Raw genomic sequence first — 24,099 nt, 5'->3', positions numbered from 1 at the left:
TGTCACAGCTCCAGCAAGTCAACTTCGACTTTTCAGTCAGACTAACCTTATTATAACCTTGAGATATACACCATCGTTATCAAGGAACCTTTTACATTCCACCACATTATTAGCAGATGTACCAACAACTTCATTACCCTTTGACTTTAGCCTCTCCAAAAAGTCATTATAATTATTCATTGAAACCCCATCATTTACCCATTCGCATCTTGTAATGAGAATTGCCATACGAATCATTGGGAATTAGCAATCAGTATTTTGAAATCTCGCAGGATGTCTACGCCAACAGTTATATGTGTATATATAACGTCTATCTTCTGGACTTAATTTGAATGTGAAGTTTCTGAAAAACACTCCGAACTACGAATTGGTTCTCCGAAAATGGAAAAAAAAATGCTGATGAAGCAGCAAAAACTATAAATGACTTTAAACGGTAAAAGCTGGATGATAATGATGAAGTGTGCTGGCAAAGCGCAGAAAAAGAGAAGTTTTGGAACTGGAAAACGGATTGAGCAAAGTAGGAAGGAGGCTGTGGAAAAATTACAAAGACTGAACCTGACTTCAAAGGATCCAAATGATTCAGTACCTGCTGAAGTCATTAACGAATACCTTGCTCCTGACTCTAAACCCCTGCGAACAATATTCTTCATCATCCTCTGATATTAGAAATTCTAAAATATCATCATATCTTTCATTATAAATATCCTCCATATTTCTGAAGATATTTTCTTAATTTTTCTTATTTGAAATCATTTACCTCTTCGCGCTATCTGTATTACATCATAAAAGAAGCTATTTTAGTTTCTAAATTCTGAAACATTCAAATTTAAAGTAGGAATATTTTGAAGTAATGTTGGGAACTGAAGCATGAATTAGTATAATATAATGACACTTGATCAATGTGATTATATTACAGTAAGTCATGCTGAGTTTCTAAATAGAATGTGACGATTCACAGATCATAACATCATCATGTGCCATGTTATACGAATCTTGTATTCTATTTAACCTCTAAAATATCAAGAAAATATTTCTTGATGATTTGGCCTTTTCCAAGGTATTCTAGTAATTTGACAAGTCAAGATCGTATCATCACGATTTCCTTCCTAGAACATTAACAATGTTCATTCCAAAATTCATATCTGTGAATTCTGGACCATTACAAGCGGTGCTTAATCGCAAGAAGAAGAAACGAAAGGACAAAACTCCGAAATAGAAATTGGGGTATAAATTGCAGCAAATAAAAGAGAGCATTAACTGTGAATGATAATGACTATAGAAGACAGAAGCAGAGACTTTGAAATATAAGGGAACATATAAATCCCAACGACAAACCAGAAATTATAAACCATATATATCGATGCATATAGCAATATAAAGACACGGGATAACTAGAAACACTATAAACCCAAGAGTATAGTAGAAGTAAATAGATTCTTCCGGCGATAGATGAAAAAGAAGAATGAACGATATGAAAGTTAGAAGTATATCGAGAATCAGAACTGGATGGAGCATATTGATGAATACTTTAAAATATGAGTTGACGGGGAAAGAATAGAAGGTGATGAAACATGACTAGGAACTTAGAAATCAACAGATTTAACTCACACAATGGCGGAATAAGTGAATCAAACCCTCTAAGTGAATAGGTTAAGTTTTTTTGATTAATTTAGTCAAACCACAACTAAATCAAGTGTGATTAGATCAACACCTAGAGCTATTATTCACCACCTGGGTGATTTGGACTGAGAGAGAATCGGAGGAGCTCACTAGATCTGAGTGTGTGTAACAAATGAGAGGCTTAATCTAAAATGAAGAACATAAGACTTTATATACCCCTGCTGTTGACTCACCCATACGATTCATTCATCACATGTACGAGTTGGCTTCATCAGCCGTACGGGTGATCACTCACTCGTGTCTTCTCATTTAGGTTGTAATTGTGACTTAGCTCAGCATCAACCGTGCGTATGAGCCTGTCAGCTGTACTGTTGAGGCTTCACTCGTATGTCTGACTAAGTCTAACATAGTCAAACATCTAAATCTCGTTCCTGTAGTTCCTGTAACCACATACAAACACGGATAGGATAATAACGAGCAATCATGGTGGCCTGTAAACTGTTGTACCTGCAATGGACGTGGGTAGATGTCTAGGGACTTGCATAAAATGCATCAACAGAAGGTGTGAGTTATAAGGAAACGAAGGAGGTGAATTTATAAGAAAATCTCTGACAGAACAATTAAAATGGACGATCGCATTTAAAGCGGATCCTAATTCCCTTGATTACCGGAGAGTCAAATCTTATTAAGAAGATTTTCTTCAAATCCCTTGAAATCTGGGAATCAATCATATCTACGTCAAATGATAAGATGAATCTACACTTACTCATTTCACTCTTCTATGTTAGCTTCATTCGTACTCTTCATATAAATAGATTGTTTATCCAAATTATTCGCTGATGATAAAACTCTAATTTTCTGCCCGTATGCATCATGAAAACATACTTATTATCATTCACGACCTTTCCACTCAAATTTCGGGACGAAATTTCTTTAACGGGTAGGTACTGTGACAACCCGAAAATTTCCAACCAAATTTAAACTTTAATCTTTATATGTTTCCGACACGATAAGCAATATTTGTTAAGTTAAATTGCAAGAATTTTAAACTATGTTCATACATTCATTCAACCTCGACCAAGTTCCAACGATTCACGAACCATTAAACGAATATGATTATATATGTATATGTGTATATATATTATAACTTGAAACGTAAACAAAATATTAGATTAAATACTTTATATGATTGTATCTGTTTCAAAATATTTATCAATGGAATTAGAAGATAAGATCAAATGATTGAATTATCAGATATATTGAATTATGATTACAAGTCTCTGTTGAAAGGCCCACGTTGATTTGAGAAATCTTTCCATTTTAACAATATTCGGAAAATAGTAAAGTGATTTATAAATAAGAACAAATTATCAATCATTGAGAACTAGACAAAGGATAGTGGAAGATTGAATCTCATAAAGACTCGATTGATCTATTTAGTTTCAAACGTACAAAAACGTTTTCAGTTTAAAAAGAACTTTATTATTAAAACGTATATAACTTTTATAAATATCTAGAACCACTTTTGACAACTCATTACTTAACTTGTATGATAAAGATAACGATATTTATATTTTATTTTATTAAATATATATAACGATTTAAATTAATATTATATATATTTATACGCGTATTATACGTACATAGTTTTATACTTTTACTATACTTAAACTTTACCTTTACTTTATTTTTACTTACTTTAACTTTAATAATTCATACTTTAATAATTCACTTTAATAATTCATACTTTAATAATTCATACTTTAATAATTCACTTTAATAATTCATACTTTAATAATTCACTTTAATAATTCATACTTTAATAATTCACTTTAATAATTCAAAAATCTATTATAAATAGAATTCAATAGATTTCATTATTTCATAGAAACTTGAAAATATTTTTCTCTAAATTCTCTCAATCGATTTACACATATATATTTACTCCGTATTATTTCAAGATATTATTAGTATACATAAAATATTACGATGGAGTGCTGTCCGAGTGATTTCGAAATTGTTTTTCGAGTAGGATAGGATTAAAGAAATTATGGGTTATAGCTATGGAGGTGATTGAGTATGGTTCATGGGTATGCTCGTGAGGTCAATATAGTGTTTATCATTTCCGTTGCGTCTACGTACCTTTCCTGCAATATTGAATCTCAATATTGATACGTGAGTACTCATAATTTAACTTTTATATACTAATAGTGTATCCCTGACTAGTGCTCGAGTATTTAAAATTATGCATGCTTGTACTTTTGATATTGCCCTTAGACAGGTTAGGTTGAATATTGAATTAGTTATACTTGCGGTTGAGATAAGGTATAAGATATGCATGTCCTTGGAAAGCTAGCGAAAAATTAAGAAATTTTTCTTTAGATATCGAATGGTTTCGATGAACGGATTAGAAGTTATAATCAATTGAATTTTCGATATTTTTATTAAAAATGATTATTATTATCGTCGTTTTTATCGTCATTCTAGTTTTATCTTATTATTATCATTATTATTATCTTTATCAATAAAAGGGATTTATCATTAAAAATTGTTATTTTATTATTATGACTATCGTTATTATCGTTAAAGTTATAATTAGTATTATTATTATTATTATTATCATTATTAATATATATATCATTATTTAAAAATAGTTATTGTTATTGTTATTATTATTATTACTATATTATCATTAAGATAATTATTAGTATTATCGTTAATAATGTTATAGTAACTATCATTATTAATATTAGTGTAATTAAAACAAATATTTGTAACACCTAATTATTTTGATTACTATTATTATCATTATTATGAACACGATATAAAAGACGATTAAAAGCTATTAAACGAAACGATTAGGAAATAATGAGTAAGAGTATCATGATGAAATTAAAATATTATAAGATATTGATTTAGATAAAATTATCGTTCTTATTATTTTTATCATTACTATTATTATTAAAAGTATAGTTAGTATTAAAACTATCATTTTAACAAAAATTATCATTTTAATAGAAATGTCATTGTTACTATAAAATATCATTATTATTATTATTTTAAATAGAATTATTATTTTAAAGATAATATTAAAAATTATCGTAAATATTAAAGTTATCAAAATTAGAATTATCGTTTTATCATAATGTCATCTTAGTAATTATAAATATTGATATTTTTATAATAATAATTATTATTACAAAATAATACAACTTTTACTTACTATCATTATAGATATTATTTTATCAAATAAATATGTGATACAAACATATTTTACTACGTGTAATAACTTACTTTAATAATACCTATCATATTATCTTTATGATATTAAATGAACCCTATAAATTTTATTACTTAATATATATAAAAGTATATTTTATTATATAAATTTAATATAAAAATTTTATTTATTAATAAATAAATTATATTATATACTCTAATAAATCTTTTAAAAATATTTAAAAATATAAAATGACGATATTTAAACTATATATTAATCATGTATAGATTTTTGGAAATTATTTTGAGTCAAATTTACTTTTGTTCACTTTTGCATATTAGTCTCGAGCATTAGGATTGTGGTACACTATGACTTGACCTAATTTGTTAGACAAATATTGACCAACACATAATTATATATAATTAATTTAGGTTCGTGAATCCGAGGCCAACCTTGCACTTGTTCAATGACGTTATATGTATTTTTACTACGAAATACAGTATGGTGAGTTTCATTTGCCTTTTTACCCTTTATATTTTTGGAACTGAGAATACATGCGCTTTTATAAATGTTTGACGAAATAGACACAAGTAATTGAAACTACATTCTATGGTTGAATTATCGAAATCGAATATGCCCCTTTTTATTAAAGTCTGGTAATCTAAGAATTAGGGAACAGACACCCTAATTGACGCGAATCCTAAAGATAGATCTATTGGGCCTAATAAACCCCATCCAAAGTACCGGATGCTTTAGTACTTCGAAATTTATATCATGTCCGAAGGAGGATCCCGGAATGATAGGGGATATTCTTATATGTATCTAGTTAATGTCGGTTACCAGGTGTTCACCATATGAATGATTATTTTTGTCTCTATGCATGGGACGTATATTTATGAGAACTGGAAATAAAATTCTTGTGGTCTATTAAAATGATGGAAATAAATGATTATGATAAACTAATGAACTCACCAACCTTTTGGTTGACACTTTAAAGCATGTTTATTCTCAGGTGTTAAAGAAATCTTCCGCTGTGCATTTGCTCATTTTAAAGATATTACTTGGAGTCTTTCATAGCATATTTCGAAGAACATTGCATTCGAGTCATTGAGTTCATCAAAGATTATTATTAAATTAATTTATAGTTGGATAGTGGATATTATGAAATGGTATGCATGCCTGTCAATTTTCGATGTAAAGAAAGTTTGTCTTTTAAAAACGAATGCAATGTTTGTAAAATGTATCATATAAAGGTCAAATACCTCGCAATGTAATCAACTATTGTGAATCGTTTATAATGTATATGAACAGGTCCTTTCAAAGGGTTCACCATTCTCGATAGGAATTCGGATTTCGTTAATATCACAAAGGATGTGAGATTTCATTTTGGCTAACCAATTCATACCGATTATTACATCGAAGCTTCCTAGTTCCATGGGTATCAAGTCAATTTCAAACTCATTACCCAAAATGTTTAACGTACACCCCCGGTAATATGTGTCGGCACTCAATAGTTTCCCGTTGGCCACTTCAATGGTATAAGTGGTATCTAGTGGAAGTGGTGAAGTGCTAAAAGAATGAGTCAAAGTCTTGGATACAAAACTCTTATCGGCACCCGAATCGAATAAACAAGTAACATAAGTGTTTTTGAGAAGAAATGTACCCGTGACTAATTCATTGTCATCTCGGGCTTCCTCGGTGTTGATGTTGAAAGCTCGGCCGAGCGTATTGGGGTTATCTTTCTTCTTCGGACATGCATTTCTATAATGGCCCGTTTGGCCACATTCTTAACAAGTGACCGTCTTTAGTGCATTGGGCCCCTTTCAAGCGACGGGGGCGACACTTTTACATTCGTTGGCCTTATGACCAACTCCTTGGCACCGATGGCAAATTAGCTTGCCACATTCACCAAAGTAACGCTTGTTGCATTTGTTGCAAAGAGGTAGGTTTCCGGCATAACCCTTCTTGCCGTCGGAGGTGAAAGGCTTCTTGGCAAAGTTGTTGTTGCTTGATTGGGGGGCTTCCCATTTTCTTTTTTTGTTACCCGACTTATCCTCGGCTTTAGGTGCCGACACTACAATTTCGTCCACCGTTTCTATCAATTTGCGGGCCATGTTCAAAGCTTCTTGGTGATTAGCGGGGTTGGATGACATTACCCCGTGTTTGATGCTCTTTGAAAGACCATCCATGTAAAGTTCAACCCTTAGAGATTCGGGGTTCACAAGGTTTGGGCACATCAAGGCTAGTTCGGAAAACCGTTGATTATAGGCCTTGAGATCGTTTCCGACCGCTTTCAAAGTTCTTAGCTCTTGTTCGAGCCTTCGGGTTTCTCCACGAGGGAAGTATTCGACGATCATCTTTTCCCTTAAGTCGGCCCAAGAGAGGGCGTGAGCTTCATCGGTGCCCACCGATTGTACATAGGTGTTCCACCATGTGAGGGCAACACCGGCGAAAGTGTGAGTGGAGTATTTGACCTTATCTTGGTCCCGACAACCGCTTATGCTAAAAACGGCCTCCGTTTGTTCGAACCATCGAGTAAGAGTAACCGGTCCCCCAGTCCCATCAAAAGTATAAGGTTTGCACCCCATGAAGGCTTTGTAGGAGCGCCCTTCGCTTGAGTTACCGGCCCCTTGATTGTTGTTGTTGTGGTTGTTGTTATTGTTGTTGTTGGAGGAGTGATCGGCCATGTCCGCATCCACGGCGGTGGCTATCATCCGTTGAAGGGCTTGTTCGGGAGTCTCATGGCATGGCACGCGAGGAGGCATTGTTCCTTCAAAACACAAGAATACCGTTGATTAGTATTTTCAATAATACTAATCATGATATGGAATAAGGATAGAGAGAAAATTTTTCTTGACTCGCCTTAAATTCTTTATGTCATAATGTCGGAACGTTCATATGAGTCACCGTAATATAATCCCGGAAATTATATTACCCTAATTCATATGTGCATTCGACATTATTTCACTAAGTCAAGGTGGCGTGTCAATCAAATTAAACAGCGTGAGATTACGATGAAATAAGAGTAGATATGAGTAAAAACGTTCGAGTATAAATGCACAAGTAGTCAAGTAATTCCTACTTCAAGTCTATATGCCGGTTGTAGTCTAGACTCACTAATGTACCCTATGACTCGGGGTTGACACCAATGAACTCTAAATCCCTAGAACCAACGCTCTGATACCATCTGTAGCGACCCAACAAAATCCTCATTGACGGCGCCGTCTACTTAGGTCCCGTTACGTGGTCATAAGTCTTTAAAATAACGCTTGACCAAAGATATGTCGCATTCATTTCAAATGTAAGAGTGTTTCAAAGTTTACAAGAATTGTTCAACCAAAAGTTATGATACTAAGTTATAAGTACACTTGAAACCTATGCGACACAATTTTAGATAAAGTCAAGGACGCTCCACGTATGCATGTATACTCGACATCCAAGCAAGTATCAAAAGTAATGAGCGGAAGCATGTATCACAAAACGTTCAAGGACCTGAGAAAAACATAGAAATCTGTCAACGAAAACGTTGGTGAAATCATAGGTTTAAGTAAGTAAGTACAAGTGAACCACAAGATTTACATCATTGAAATAATAGTAATACATTCTAAAAGTTAATATTCACGAGCACCCAATTATCAATGCTTAACATTCCTTCCATAGAACCCCATCACAATAGTGTTAGAACATACACTGTTTCTCGAAAATATATTTCATTCGTAGACGGTAGCGAACCGTCTGAATGAGGGTTTGTCAAACCCATATGGATCCACATAAGTTCTCGCTTACACCCGGCAAGTGTAACTAATGATAATCGAATTGAGGATTTTGTTCTAAACTCGTATGTAGAATGTTTGTTTTCTTGTACTTGTGTTCACTTAGTAAAAAAGAAACGTTTATGTTTTCTCATCCCAAATGTAAGTTCAAAAGAGTAAAAGTGGGACTATGATCTCACCTTGAGTGCACGTATGTAAAAGTACTTCAACAAGTAAACGTGTGCAAGAACGAATGCTAGTCCTGACCTAAACAAATAGGTTTGTATCAATATCGGTAAACACGGTCGGTCAAAGTGTTCAATTAGTCCTATGGCTCGTTACGACTCGATTATAATAGCATGTGAATCAAATTGTCATGTTTCATGCAAGGTACAAGCATAAAAGCATGTTAGAATGATTGCATAAGTATTTGGTTAAGTTTGATTAAAAGTCAACTTTGGTCGGTCAAAGTCAAAGAAAAAGTCAACACGTTCGGGTCGGGTCCCGAACTATTTTTCTGAGGTTTTTATTCATATATAAGCATGTTAGAACAAGTTACATGTGAATCGGAGGTGCGTAGCATAGCAAACATTTTTCGTAAAAGTGTTGGCTTGGTCAGAACCCAAACACGGCAAATGCCGCGCCGCGACCAAAGAGTGCCGCGCCGCGGCAATCAACGTGGTCTGATGCCTGGTCTGTTTCAATTTTCCAAGTCCCAAACCAATTTTCATTTAAACACAAAACGCAAACCGTAAACTCTTACGACACACATCTTATATCGTTGGAAAGGTAATTTGACAAAGAACACAACTAAACAAGTTTCATCAATCGAAAACATCATTTGCAAATATCGAGTTTCCAAATTAAATGATCAATTAATGCTCATCATTAATGCTTCACTTTCATAAATGCACAATTATGATTCGGGAATTAAATGCACACATGTGATACGCCGTTTCGGAGATAATTACGCATACAATGCAACTAAACACTTACCAACAACAATTCATGGCATTCAATGCATCAATGTTCACATTTAGTTCTATCAAACCCTAACCAACATCACCAAAATCAATAATCAAGTTTATGAAGTTTTCTAAAACAACCTACACATCAAATTGAAGCTAGTGATACTAGTAACACAATTAAAACATGCACTTATAACATTTAACAACATTCAAGCAACCAAATCACCAAATCAAACATATCAAAATTCAAGTTCATGCTAGTTGCTTAAAATAACGAGATCGAACATATAAATCATATATTCATGTTAGACTTGATCCATAGACACTAATTAACACTTTTACAAGTAAAAATCATCAAGAACACAAAATCTAGTGATTTTAGAAAGTTACCCAAATGCAATAAAGTTGGTATGGATTCGAAGAGGAAGATGCAAGGATTCCGAATACGTAATTTGTTTGGATTGATGCTTGCTCGATTTGAAATAGATGATGATTCTTTGTTTTGAGTTTTGAGAGAAAAATGTGAAAGTATAAAAGAAAAAGGGAAATGAAAAGGATAAAGAAATGAGGTGGGTGTGACTAGTCCATCTAGTCACATCTTTGTTCAATTGGCGAAACTAGTCCCTCGAGTTCGGTTGCGGGTGCGTGAATTACCTAAACAAGATAATTTAAACGCGTATCAACGGGAGATGTTATAAATATATAACGGACTTTAAAATAGTCTAACGGAAAAAGGCGGGATGTTACATTGTGAACGTTTGATTTGACACCCCATAATAGGTATTAAGGTCGTCAAATTGCCCAAGCATGAAATCTGATATCAATTTAACGTCTCGTATTGGATGGTCTTATTTGATGTGCATGTGGCGATATTTCATTTCAGATTTAACTTTTAAGGGTTAATGTGGATAAATTTATTTATTGACATAGTAGTATATTAACTTTTAAAGTACCGGTTATTAAAATAATTTTGCTCACGATAGCTTTAAAAAGATTGTTATTAACAATTTTTCACGTATTACATACGACGATTCCATCTTAGTTTTAAAATGACGATTATCAAGTTATATAACACAAACTTGTTAATCACATTGTTAATTTGCAAAATCCTAAAAGGAGTCATGATAAAAACTCTTACTCCATAAATTTTTATTCCTAAAAATTACCATACATAATTTTCTATATCTACCATTTTAGTATCTGCCTTAACTTTTGTTAAATTCTCCGTTAGTCAAAAATACACGATTAGTCCCTAAAGTTTCGTATAAGATTGCAACAAAGATCCTCTTCATTATCTTCAAGATGAAGCTTTAGTGAAAGTTTAAAAAAATCAAATAAGTTCGGTAGAAAACTTGTTGCTTAATTTGCACAATTAAGTTTGGTAGAAAACTCATTTTTTTTATATAAGTTATACAATTATATACAACTACCACCGCTGGTTAAAAAAACTAAAATTTATACCCGGTTTAAATAATATATATACTGCTACACTTTACATTTACATATACTTGCACCCAAATTTAGATCTGGAATGAAAATTTATACACCAACAAATTTGATAAACATACTAGTAGATTTGTGCATTGTCGCCGTCTCCATCGTTTACAATCACAACGCTTCCATCTTTAATAACCACCACTACCACCATCTTTAGTAACCGCCATCGTGAATTTGGTTATGGTGGTTGGTATGTGTCATTCACGATGGCGGTTACTAAAGATGGTGGTAGTGGTGGTTATTAAAGTTGGAAGCGTTGTGGTTGTAAACGATGGAGACGGTGACAATGCACAAATCTACTAGTACGTTTATCAAATTTGATGGTGTATAAGTCATTAGCTAAATAGACGTAACAAAGATCATATGAGCTTCTAATCCGACCTAAGTTTGAATCAGTTCTAACACAACTAAAACTTACGGAGTATAATCTATTTATATTTTAATTTTAACTCTTAGTGTATTAAAGAAGAAAAATATGTGACATTTAGGGTCATGTCCATTTTCAGTATAGAGCTTGCAACATGAATTTATCCGTTCACATAATGAGATCATCACTTATTACTGGATTATCAAATCTACTAGTATGTTTATCAAATTTATTGGTAAACTTTCACGATGAGTGCACTATTACTGGATCATCACTTATTACTGGATTATCAAATCTACTAGTATGTCCATTTTCAGTATAATTGATTTTTTTAAACTTTCACTAAAGCTTCATCTTGAAGATGATGAAGAGGATATTTGTTGCAATCTTTTACGAAACTTCAGGGACTAATTGTGTATTTTTGACTAACGGAGAGTTTAACAAAAGTTAAGCAGGGACTCATTTGGAACGTTATTTTGGCATGTAAGGATGATTTATGCAGTTTTGATGATTTATGCAGTTTTGTTAATACATGGATGATTTTGGAAAAAAAACCATAAACAGGAGGATGATTTGGGCAATTTTGTCTTTACACTATTTAACAATTTAACAATTCAAAGTAAGGAAATTAGGGTTTGTCAACCATATACGTCTTTCAAGCGCGATTTCTGCTCTTTATTGAGTTACTTCATAGCCCATGTGTACAAATCCAAATTAGGGTTTCTTAATTGTTTTTGTTGCGGAACAAACTACGATTTTCTTCTTAATTGACCTGAGGTTTGTTAACATTTCTATACTCAAGCCTCAAATTAATGGTATCATCATTATTATAGAGTATAGAGTATATTGTATTGTTATTGTGTACCATTCTAAATCGGAGTATTGAACAATTCGTGTTAGCTCGAATTCTACTGTTGATGTTTCGATTAACAATTAGAGATTATAAAAACTATTATAGACGATACACAAATTGATTACTGCACTTCATGAATTGTTTTTCATTTGTTGACCTTTCACAGTAGATACCATATCAACAGGTTATGGGTTCAAGTCTCGTTTAAGACAATTTGTATATATGTATGGTTGTACATAATCGGTCTCTAAAATGTTCATATTAAAAATCTTACTCTGGCTTTCGATCTCATACGATCACAGTTATACAAGTGTCAAATATATTGACATTATTCTAAGCAGTATGTTGACTCCTATTGTTTGGTGCCATTTCTAGATTTGAACAAGCAACAATCTGATACGAGAAGATAGGTCTGCTGGTTCTTAACAGCAACGAAAGAAAAAAATAATGAATTTCGATCAGGAGCTTGAAAATATAATCACTTTAGGTACAACGATTGTAGAAGCAAAAAAGAGATGTGAGGCTGTGATGAATACGATAGAAACGTTACACTTGAGTCCCTCCTGCAAGCATACTCTTATCAGGTTGATCCAATCAGAGCTCGATTTCCTCTCTCGTGTTTCATCAACGGATTCATCTGAACCGTCTATTTGTGTCAACATCGGTCACCTTGAGGCGGTGGTCCACATCCTTCAGCAGCCAAACATATCCGGAGTCTCACGTGTCTGCAAGAAAATTCCTTTTCAAAAGTCAACCGATAACGGGCTTCATAATAGTAACTCGAAAAGTGCACATGTTGATATTGTTTGCACTTTCAATGGGAACCCAGTTTGGTTTATCGTATCCGATAGGAACCCGAAGTACATATCTTGGTACTCGCAACACGAATCTTCTAAAGACAAGGGTTGGCAGTCAAAAGTACAACTTCTTCTTGAGGCCGCTCATAACTCGGTTGCATTAAAACCTACTTCAATCATATTCTTCTTCTCAAACGGGCTTGGTGGATTCACACTCGAGAAGTTTCGTAACGAATTCGGAGCTGTTAACGTTAATTCAAAATTTTCTAATTTTAACGTTAATTTCTCTAACGAGTTAGGTGGTGAGTGGCTAGATATCCTTACAAGATCGTATGAACAAGCATCTGTACTTGAGATTAAGATCGATTGCTCTCAAGATGTCCCGAAAGATCCCATTGTGCATAACCCCTTGGTCAAAGTCAATGATGATATTTTCTGTGGCTCTTTTGGCGTTCTTATTTCGTTAATGGATTCACCCGAAAATGGGAAAATTGAAGGTGACCTCATTAACTTTGATACTACTGCTCTGATTGCTATCGTATCAGGTATTAGTAACGGTAGTACACATAACCTTTTGGCTACACCTGAGAATGAGCTGAAAAAACGGTTCAAAGGGAACACCGAGTTTGTAATTGGTCAAGTGATGGCTGAAATTGAGAACCCAATACATAAAGAAATACGTAATGTTTTATCTGGGAGAAAAGGGATTATATGTGAAAGTGTTTGTTCTGAGTTTAAGGAGCTGGTTTCGATGTGTGGAGGGGTTAACGAGAAGTTAAGAGCTGATCAGTTGTTGAAACATGTGGCTGTTATTGCAGATAGTCCTTCGGTACGTATGATGAGTCTTCCAACTACTCGAAAACTGGCTTTGAAAAACAAGATTGTTTTTGGTACGGGTGATTATTGGCACGCACCAACTTTGACCGCTAATATGGGTTTTGTTAGAGCTGTTTTACAGACAGGAATGTCTTTATTTACTTTTGAGCATAGACCACGTGCTCTGACAGGCGATTAAAGGAACATTGTGGAGAACGTTAGTTTGGGAGATCATCCCCGCTCTTTATTTGCAATTGTGACAATCATAAAGTTACTGCTGCAAGCCTACGCCGTCTTTTGATATCAGGACAGATGGTACTGAACTGCAATTCTAGATCCAAATTACTCAGGTTTTGTAAGTTGTAGATTATACAGTTTCGGCTTTCTAATTTGCAAGTTCTGACGTTCTTAATGAAATATGTGACAATACTTTTTATGTCTATAATTATAATTATTACTCTGTATTATATTATATTTTGTTTTAGACAGTTAAGAGTTACCTCAGGACGTGTTGTACATTACGCCACAATGCTTAATCGAATTCAAGGGGTCGATTTGGGTTAGGTTGTAGCATCATTAAGATGTATAGCATAGAAAGTAGATAAGCTCTTGTTTGAGATTTGCTTATTTAAGTGGTTATCTGCTTATCGCCCGTTTTAAGCGCCCGTTTTTAAAGCAGATAACGAATCCAAACACATTGTTTAAAGTGTCTATTTACCTTATTATAAAAGGAATAAACACTTTAAAAATGGGAGATGATAAATCCACATGCTTTTTTGAAGAAAAAAAAAACACTTTTATTGTGCATTATCTGCTTGCTTGTACAGTACAAAGTTATTAATGCATAATATAAGTGGATTTATTAAAAATATGCGAGTAGAAATATCGCGTCTCTATATAAGCATTATGCACTAACTTATTTCTTTAGCAGATAAGTAATTATAAATAGGCAATCGCGAGCACCCCGAACAAATGTGTTGCGTTGACTTGCATGTTATCAGTACTGATCCATGCGTAAATAAGTGTCAAATGGTGCCATGGACTTGATCATTTAGAAGCTGTTAACTTCATCTGAAGCTGAAGTTTTGAACTTGATCACTTGCTCTAATGGTGCCATGGACGTTCCAGCTAAGAAAGATTTTAGGAGGGTGAGAGCTTGCTTCGGTTTATGCAATGGCACCTTGTGCCCGGCTCCTCTGACTGTTACAAAAGTCAACCCTTCGTATTCTTGTGTCCATCCACCGACCTATTTCAAAGTTTGTATTATAATTAATATCATGATCCATTTCTTTACGCACTTAAGGAATACATAAGACCGATAACTAGCCAATACAAGTTTAGGTTGGGTAACTGGTCAATACAAGTTCGGGTTAAAATGGGTTGTTAGTGTTACAGGATGAGTTAGATTCAGCTGACCAAAAATACTTGGTCAGAACTAATCATTCTGCTTGAATTTATATGGTTTAGGCATTTTTTTAGGCACTATGAATGCCATTGAGTAACTTTTAACTCATTGTCTTTTAAATATATATTATTTTAACCGTTTAGCCCGTTAAGGATAACAATAATCACCCTTTACTAAGTAAACGGTTTAAAGATCAGAATAAGAACGTAGTAAGTTATTTGGTCGATGACGAATGGAATCACCTGGTCATCTTCATACCAAGCACGCCATGGACCGATTTTAGTGAGGTTGAGAGCATTTATGCTATAACGTGTAGAAGTAACTGGAACGACTGCATCTGTATCTCCACTATTAAAAAAAAGAAGAAATAATATAAGAACAAAATAATTGATGAAATTATGTACTGAAGTTTACAAGTGACATGAACCTGAATATCCAGATTCGAAGTCCTGCAGTTATAAGTTCTTGATAGACATCAAGCACGGTTATAGGAGAATCTTGCCAATACGTATCTATATCGCTGTTAAACACTATTAAGTTGTTAACGATCACAAAATATTATTGAAATATTTCAACTTTAAGACATATGTTTAATAAATTTCTGATATCAAATGGCGCACTTTTCAGTAACTTAATTGTTATGAAGTCAAGATCTAAAAGCTATTAAGTATAAATTACAGGTAAACGGATAAGATTTTCCCTTTACAGAAATATAAGATGACAAAGTTTGGGGAACGTTCGGGTGCGTATGGTTTGAAATTAGGAATCACTATGGGTATGGGACTGATAGATGGTTGGTATGAGAATGGAAATAAACTCAATATCCTGTCACCGGAGGTATGGATCTATGGTTTTGATTCCGAAGCTAACAACACTCTCAATGGGTATCAATCCCATTCGTATCCCTCAAACCAAACACACCAATGGTATTTGAGGCCTATCTTTAATATAAAAGTATTACCTGCAGACTTCCCATATTCTTGATGTGTTACCGCGATAAACATGTAGTGCATCTTGAACCTCAGGTAAATTGAAGTAGATAGTGGAGTGTTGTTTGCTGCAAGGATCATAACTGTGCCCAACACGTCCGAATTTCTGTCATAAATACCCTTGCTTAAGTATGCAATACCAAAGATACATTGTCTCTGACCCAAACCATTTGTTTTATGTGAATTAGAAAGCCTAGCCTTTTATCATGGAAAAATTACAAAAACGAAATACTCACAGGAAATCTTTTTTTAAGTCGCTTAGCGACATCATTGGTGGTGCATGTTGGAGTAAAGATGCTATAATGATCGATATCACCCATTTCTTGAAATCCGGAGTAAAATATTTGATGACATTCCGTTGACGGGTGAGCAATTGATTCGTGGTCGCATAATTCGTTTGCTTTCTTGTAAGTTTGATCAGAAATTAAACCAAGCACCCACCAATATTCGAAACGTCCAACAAAATCACTATAATCATCTGTTACCGCATTCCCCACCTATACGTTTAACATATTACATCAAAAGTGCAAATAGAAGTAGTAAACCTTCCAAAATTTCGTCAAAAGAACTTTGTACCATGTAACCCTTGATATTAATCGGACTTCCAGCGTTTGCTTTGTTATATCTCACAATGGCTTGGCTTAATTGAGGAACGTAATGTCCTGAATAACATCCAAACTAATCAAATTAGAACGAACCGCAAGGTTCCTAAACCAAGATTATAACATTATGACCTATGACTTAAGCATTGAATGGTTTAATATGAATGATTCAAAGGTTCAGACCGGATGAACTCCAATAACATATTTGATAATTATTCTGAATGAACTCTGAATGATGTAAAATTAATGTATCAACCTTTAAAATAAACAAATAAAAGAATAGAAGTGTTTCGGATACAAGTTATGGAGGATTTTAACAAAAATAGAAGTGTTGAATGCTTAAGAACACGGATTGTTTAACGGTTCAGCATCATTTGTCATTCAGTTGTCAGTAACAAACACGCTGAATGCTGAAACATTCATTAAGTTGAACCATTCGATTAATAGGCAATCCAACACACTCTTAGGTTTATTTACAGATTACTTGATGATCACAGAGTAGTTTTCTATATATGCTGTATTGAAAATCATATAATGTATCCTTATTAATTGGCTACACGTGTACAACTAATATCATACACTCATATACCTGCATAGCTTTCTCCTGTTATATAGAAGTCCCTTCCTTTATATTGAGGGAACCGTTGAAGCCAATTCAATAGAAACTGAAGTGAATCCGCAGCTGCAGCATGATGATGTCATAAATCAAGATAAGTGAATAAGCATCACAACTGTTCACACATAAGATATGGTGTGTCGGGTGTGCGTATACAAGTAAGAATATTAGAAGTTTGAAGTTATACCAGTTCTTTTATCTCCGTTACTTGTAATATCCGAAGAGGTATTAGAGTAAGAATAACCGACTCCAACAGGAGAATCAAGAAACAATAAATTAGCCACTGCAAATTAACTAACAATCATCAAATCATTTTCTCCAATAACGAATATATCGAACTCGTAACAATAAATTTATAGATGGAACGTTACGTGAACACTTACCGGTGTTCCAAGCATACGGATTATAGTAGACAGACTTTCCATCTTTATTGACATGAAATGGTCCAACTTCTTCAGCCATCCCATATCCAATTGATGAACATCCAGGACCTAAAACAACAATCTATGTAAGCACAGATGTAACCAAAAACATTACAAGAATCCAACTTTTAACAAAAATGATCAAATTGTAGTTGTATAGAGAAAGTTAAGGTCCCGTTTGGCTCACGGAATCCAATGGGATTCTGGCGGAATTGAAATGAAATCTAGACATGCGTCGTGTCTAAATTTAATTACAATTCCACCAGAATCCTATTGGATTCCGTGCTTTAAAAGTTAACTAAAAATTTAAAAGAAAAGGTAAGAAATAAACCTCCATTGAGCCAAAGAACAAGAGGTTTAGAAGCAGGATCTTCAGAAGCTTCAGTTAACCAATAAAACAAAGCTCTTCCATTTTCTTGATTTACAGTTACATAACCAGCATATTGAGCAAAGTCAACATTGAAATTTTGACCAGGCAAGTTTGCAACTCTATCCAACTCCTGCTCACTTATTGCTTCTGAATTTTTACGTAAACTTACCCTCCACTGATCAACTGTAATTAACAACAGCATAACAAAAACCCAGTTCCAATTTGACATCTTTTTTAAGTAATCTTAGATCTTAGAAATTGCAAATGGAATATATATGAAAGTCAACTGCGGAGATTTTTTAAGTATCAAGTAGCTCATTATCTTATTCAATAGTTTGGTGCTCAAATAAAATAATTTTGTCGTTATCATAAAAGAATTATCTTATTATTAATATTAATATAATATAATTAATAATTAAATAATTATAATAAAAGAAGTAATATTCATTTACATTTACATTTACATTTATTTATTTACATATTACCTAAAAGACAAAATACTATTTCACTATTCATCGATAGTAACTAGGGGTATTTTTGTCATTTCAAACTTTTTTTTTGTCTCCAACGATAAAAGAAGCAACTTTCGTAAAAGAACCAACCTTCAATATTACCAAAAGAGACAAAACACTATTTCACTATTCATCAACAGTAATCAGGGGTATTTTTGTCATTTCAACTTCTTTTTTTGGTCTCCAACGATAAAAGAAGCAACTTTCGTAAAAGAACCAACCCTTCAATGTTACATGTCGAAAAAAAAAATTTACAAAAAAATCAACTACCTTTATTTTTTCATCGATAAAAGATGCAACTTTTATAAAAGGAACAACACTTCAATGCTACCAAAAGATGTCGAAAAACATTCTTTTTTACAAAATAGATCAACTAACTTTAAAAAAAAAACAGGAACGCTAAAAGAAGCAACTTTCACAAAAGGAACAACCCTTCAATGTTAGATGTCGAAAAAAAAATTCTTTTTTACAAAATAGATCAAGACTTTTTTTTAACTCGCATTCAAAACGGAGCCCCCGGCGCGAAGCGAGTGCTCCACAACTAGTTTAATATAATTATAAAAACTTATAAAATACAAATAATAAAAATAGGATGACTAAAATAATTAATTTACTTGAACTGATCTTGCTTCGTCATTATCATAAAAAAATCTTGCAATCTGATTACTACCATTATTATGTCAATTTTTTTTTTGGGTAAGCGATCGAGGAAACCCTCCTATGAACGGGCACATTGACTCCCCATAGAAGGTAAAACTTCGGGTAATCAAGCCCCCGAGCACGAGACCTGGTACCGGGTGAATTGCGCATTATGATTATTATGTCATTTGCATACCATTAAAATATTTATGATCGATTACATTTATTTATTGGTTATTAAATTTCTTCCAAATATATTTAACATTGAATGATCTGTGGGTATTAACACATGAACTTACGGAACAAGGGTGCAAGCATAACCCGAATTGAAGATGCGAAAACCATCACAATACTAAATTTGGGTAAGTATCCTACAGATTAGATCTTCTGTTTCGCCTAAAAATGACACTAGACGCTCTTTCGCAATCAAAAGACATACTGGGTGCATTTATTTGTGTTTATTGTAAGACCATGCTTGTGAAAGAGTGAACAACTATATGGAATCTTTAGAAGCCGCTAACTTCTTCTGAAGAGGAAGTTTTGGACTCGATCACTTGCTCAAAATGTGCCATGGAGGTTCCCGCTAAAAAAGACTTGAGGAGACTGAGAGCTTGCTTCGGTTTATGCAATGGTACCTCGTGCCCGGCTCCTCTGACTGTTACAAAAGTCAACCCTTCGTATTTTTGTGTCCATCCACCGACCTATTTCAAAATTTATGTTGGAAATTAGTACACCATATATGCACATCCAAATCTTTATCAAGTCAAAGAGCGAAATATAAAGGGTGTGATTCTTACACCATCAATATATAATATTTAGCCATACACCACTAAATATGTTTTAAATTATTGTACTGTTCAACATCTTAAAGCACATTTGGTGGTGTATGACTAAAATTAGTGGTGTAATGATCGCCTGGCAAACATAAAGCCAACAATTTGCCATACTTATCATGCAAGATCTAGAGGTGGCAGATTGAGTGGGTCACTAGTAGGGGTGTGTGACTATCTGCTTTTCTAGAAGAAAAAAAAAGGAGAAAATGTAATTCATGTAGATTAAGGAATAGGTATGATTTTTCCAATTTTTGTGATTTAAGTGTATATATAGGGCTCGGATAAGATAATAAACCGAGGCCTTTCACAATATTTACTTTAGGGACCGTCAACACATTCTATGTCGGGAACACACTAGGCATGTAGCGAATTAAGAATCAATGGAGAATATAGGATCCATCCATAAATAATGAGAACGGAGTGTGTGTGTGTGTGTGTGTGTGTGTGTGTTTCGTTAGGGATGAAGGTACCTGGCCATCTTGATACCAGGCACGCCATGGGCTGATTGTCGTAAGGTTAAGAGCATCTATGCTATAACGTGTTGAAGTAACTGGAATGACTGCATCCGTATCACCACTATAACAAAACAAAAAAAAAAAAAAAAAAAAAAAAAAAAAAAAAAAAAAGTTGCACGATATAAGAACAAGATAATTAGTCAAACTTTGTTCTAAAATTTACAAAGTAGTGTCCAGAAAAACCTGAATATCCAAGCGCGAAGTCCTGAACTAATAAGTTCTTGATGGACATCAAGCACGGATATAGGGGAATCTTGCCAGTGCGCCCCTACAACATTGCTGCATGAAAATAGTGCGATGTTTTTAGTGAGCAATTTAGTAGGACCCACGTTAACTTATTAATATAATTAAATCAAAAAGAAAATAATGTATGCAATATCATCAGGAAGGTTAATCAGTTGGCAGTTGTGTATGTACCTGCAGGTTTCCCACTTTCTTGAAGTGTTAGTGTGATAAACATGAAGTGCACTTTGAACCTCAGGTAAATTGAAGTAAACAATGGAGTGTAGTTCGGTGCAAGGATCGTAACTCTGCCCAATATGGCCCACCTTCTGTTATAATTTTTTTTTTCCATCAATCCTATTAGTAACCTTGTTATAAAAGACTTTAAGGGTGTGTTTGATTAAACAGAATGATTAACCCCTCAATCGTTCATAATCTGTAAGATTCAAAGTTGTGAATGAAGTTGGTTCTGAATGACAATAACATACTCATTTTGAATGAACAATGTGGATAATGTAATATTATCATATTAACATTATGCATGAGTTAAAAAAAACATTATATTTGTTTTATAAGTGTTCTTGATATGGTTTAAAGAGAATATTACATAAAATTGAGGTGCTTAATCATTTTTTAGTACGTCAACTCTAAGAGTATTTCAACTCTCTGAATGGTTAGACATTCAGCGTTGAAGCATTCAATTAAAAGGTCATCAAACACACCCTAAGTCCTAAGTTTAATTATCAACCTGAAATAAGCGTTGAAGATGAGAGAAATGTGTGTTACATGAAAATATATACAGTCGTGCAATCAATTACAGTAATGAATTTTTGAATGAAAAAAAAAAGTACTCACGTGCCATCTTCTAAAAAGCCGCTTACTGATACCGTTGGCGGAGCAGGGCGGAGTAAAGATGCTATAAGGATCGATATTACCCATTTCTTGATCAGCAATATCAGTTATTTGGTCACATTCTCTTGAGGGGTGAATAAACGATTCCTTGTCGCATAATTCATTTGCTTTTTTGTAAGTTTGGTCAGAAATCATACCAGCTGCCCACATAAATTGGAAAAGTCCAACATGATCACTATAGTCATCGGTTAGCGCATTTCCCACCTGCATTTCATTTAATCCATTTTCTTCTCAAAATGTGTAGATTAAAATAGTAAACCTAACAACGAAATTGGTTAAAGAAAATTGTTTACCATGTAACCCTTGATGTTAATTGGACTCCCTACATTTGCTTTGTTATATCTCACAATGGCTTGGCTTAATTGAGGAACATAATGTCCTAAGAAATGTTCGAATTAATCATATCACCATGAACGTATAATGTTCCAATACAAAATACATATCAATTCAAACTGACGTAAAATTTAGTAACAAAGTTATAGCCCATATTTTCATGATTCGTACTGATTGCTATGAACTTCAACCTAGTTAACATGTATGTTTTTCTTGATGAATTTAAGAATTCATGTCAACTTGAATATGAAAATTAGCTCTTTTAAAAATCATATATCTCTGACTGCTTATGTGGCTACAAGTCCGCAATAACTTAATATGGGACCCAAATTTACCTGCATAGCTTTCGCCTGTCAAATAGAAATCCCTTCCCTTATATTGAGGGAACCGTTCAAGCCAATTCAATAGAAACTGAAGTGAATCCGCAGCTGCAGCAAATATTATAAACAAGTGCACGAGCATCATTAAGAGACACTCGAAAATAGTCACATAGATAAATACATAAGTGGCCGTATAAATGTGTTTGTGTTTGTATGTGTAACGTTAAAGTTGAAAGGTTTACCAGTTCTATTATCCCCATTGCTAGTAATATCCGAAGAAGTATTCGAGTATGAATAACCAACTCCAGCAGGTGCATCAAGAAACAATAGATTCGCCACTGCAAACCAGTAATCACTTGTTACACACCATTTTTATAATAAACTTATACTAAATTTAGTTAAACAATCATATAAAATCCTACCATTGTTCCAAGAATATGGATTTAAGTAAACAGACTTTCCATCTTTATTGACATGAAATGGCCCCACTTCTTCAGCCATCCCAAATGCAACTGATGAACATCCAGGCCCTAAAACATTACAAGAATCCAACTTTTAACAAAAATGATCAAATTGTAGCTGTACAGAGAAAGTTAAAAGTTAAGTAAATAAAAACTTTTAAAAAAAGGTATGATATAAACCTCCATTGAGCCAAAGAACAAGAGGTTTAGAAGCAGGATCTTCAGTAGATTCAGTCAACCAATAAAACAAAGCTCTACCAGCTTCTTGATTCACAGTTACATAACCAGCATACTGAGCAAAGTCAATATTGAAGTTTTGACCAGGCAAGTTTGAAACTTTATCCAACTCCTGTTCACTAATTGCTTCTGATTCAGATACCCAACATTGATTAACTGTAATTAATAACAAAATAACAAAACCCCAATTCCAATTTGACATCTTTTTTTAGGGTTTAATCGTAGAAACTGAAAATGGAAGGAACACAAAAGTGAAGATTGATTGAGATCACCGAGGATGTATATATTACATATTACATATTTATATATTAATATTTAATTAATATTAGTGGGATGAATATGCGTATGTTGGAAATGAACGAGTGAGGTTGCTTCAGAAATCAGAAGTGACCATGCTTTATTGCGCGGTTAGTTTGTTTTGTTGGGACGTCAACTTATCTTACAAAAGCGTCAACTTTCCGTTACCGATGACGGCGAATGCTAACCACTCATTCAATTACACGCTAATCTTCACTCTATCTTTCCTTTTTTTTTTTACCCAATAAAAACAAAGAAACGATCCAACAATATAATGGGACAAAAATTGTTAGGATGACTTAAAATATTTGAACATTGCAAAAGTAGAGTGCGTATGTGAATTTGATTATATATTATTATGTATATGTATGTATATTTGTAACTTATAAAGTTATACTTAATGATTTTATTTGTGATATGTGAAAGGGTAATACTACTTTAAGTATGACATGCTTGTTTTTAACGTCACCTTAATACTTTCTTTGGAAAGACTTAATACTATCAACAATAATAGGCCATTAGAT

The 24,099-nt window shown here is 33.6% G+C and overlaps 3 protein-coding genes across 4 annotated transcripts; 1 reads left to right on the top strand and 2 right to left on the bottom strand.

Annotated features, from left to right (window-relative positions):
• The first annotated feature begins 12,063 nt into the window (after positions 1–12,063).
• On the top strand, positions 12,064–14,309 carry LOC139855404 (uncharacterized). Its single transcript, XM_071844620.1, has 2 exons — positions 12,064–12,201; positions 12,653–14,309. Exon 2 carries the CDS (start codon positions 12,725–12,727, stop codon positions 14,087–14,089), a length of 1,365 nt encoding a protein of 454 aa, XP_071700721.1. The 5' UTR covers positions 12,064–12,201; positions 12,653–12,724; the 3' UTR covers positions 14,090–14,309.
• Positions 14,310–14,724: 415 nt separating this feature from the next.
• Positions 14,725–21,005, bottom strand: LOC139853294 (serine carboxypeptidase II-2-like). 2 transcript variants are annotated; one of them, XM_071842666.1, is made up of 12 exons: positions 20,977–21,005; positions 20,749–20,854; positions 18,256–18,441; positions 17,886–17,993; positions 17,690–17,785; positions 17,476–17,568; positions 16,861–16,946; positions 16,521–16,781; positions 16,257–16,390; positions 15,723–15,815; positions 15,538–15,643; positions 14,725–15,136 (listed from the first exon to the last, which is right to left on the bottom strand). In XM_071842666.1, the coding sequence occupies exons 2-12, from the start codon at positions 20,774–20,776 to the stop codon at positions 14,942–14,944; spliced, it is 1,386 nt and encodes a 461-aa protein (XP_071698767.1). In that variant the 5' UTR covers positions 20,777–20,854; positions 20,977–21,005; the 3' UTR covers positions 14,725–14,941. The 2 variants fall into 2 exon arrangements, with proteins under 2 accessions (XP_071698767.1, XP_071698766.1); XM_071842665.1 differs by lacking the exons at positions 20,749–20,854; positions 20,977–21,005 and having other exon boundaries at positions 18,256–18,614.
• Positions 19,772–23,592, bottom strand: LOC139853295 (serine carboxypeptidase II-2-like). Its single transcript, XM_071842667.1, has 10 exons — positions 23,222–23,592; positions 23,003–23,110; positions 22,823–22,918; positions 22,596–22,688; positions 22,221–22,306; positions 21,871–22,131; positions 21,211–21,344; positions 20,977–21,072; positions 20,749–20,854; positions 19,772–20,146 (listed from the first exon to the last, which is right to left on the bottom strand). Exons 1-10 carry the CDS (start codon positions 23,478–23,480, stop codon positions 19,952–19,954), a joined length of 1,434 nt encoding a protein of 477 aa, XP_071698768.1. The 5' UTR covers positions 23,481–23,592; the 3' UTR covers positions 19,772–19,951.
• Positions 23,593–24,099: the final 507 nt, after the last annotated feature.

The sequence above is a fragment of the Rutidosis leptorrhynchoides genome, chromosome 6, assembly GCF_046630445.1.
Source record: "Rutidosis leptorrhynchoides isolate AG116_Rl617_1_P2 chromosome 6, CSIRO_AGI_Rlap_v1, whole genome shotgun sequence".
Classification (NCBI taxonomy): Eukaryota; Viridiplantae; Streptophyta; class Magnoliopsida; order Asterales; family Asteraceae; genus Rutidosis; species Rutidosis leptorrhynchoides.
This window is presented reverse-complemented; position numbering and strand designations above follow the sequence as displayed.

What these genes read in the sequence shown, in the direction of transcription:
- LOC139855404 (XM_071844620.1), top strand. Translation starts at nt 12,725, where the DNA reads ATGAATTTCGATCAGGAGCTTGAAAATATAATCACTTTAGGTACAACG.
- LOC139853294 (XM_071842665.1), bottom strand. Translation starts at nt 18,523, where the DNA reads ATGTCAAATTGGAACTGGGTTTTTGTTATGCTGTTGTTAATTACAGTT. An exon ending in TTAATATCAAGGGTTACATG is followed by an intron (nt 16,782 to 16,860) that starts GTACAAAGTTCT and finishes TTAAACGTATAG; the next exon opens with GTGGGGAATGCGGTAACAGA. An exon ending in GACTTAAAAAAAGATTTCCT is followed by an intron (nt 16,391 to 16,520) that starts GTGAGTATTTCG and finishes TATTTATGACAG; the next exon opens with AAATTCGGACGTGTTGGGCA.
- LOC139853295 (XM_071842667.1), bottom strand. Translation starts at nt 23,480, where the DNA reads ATGTCAAATTGGAATTGGGGTTTTGTTATTTTGTTATTAATTACAGTT. An exon ending in TGTTCTTTGGCTCAATGGAG is followed by an intron (nt 23,111 to 23,221) that starts GTTTATATCATA and finishes GTAATGTTTTAG; the next exon opens with GGCCTGGATGTTCATCAGTT. An exon ending in GGCTTTTTAGAAGATGGCAC is followed by an intron (nt 21,345 to 21,870) that starts GTGAGTACTTTT and finishes AAATTATAACAG; the next exon opens with AAGGTGGGCCATATTGGGCA.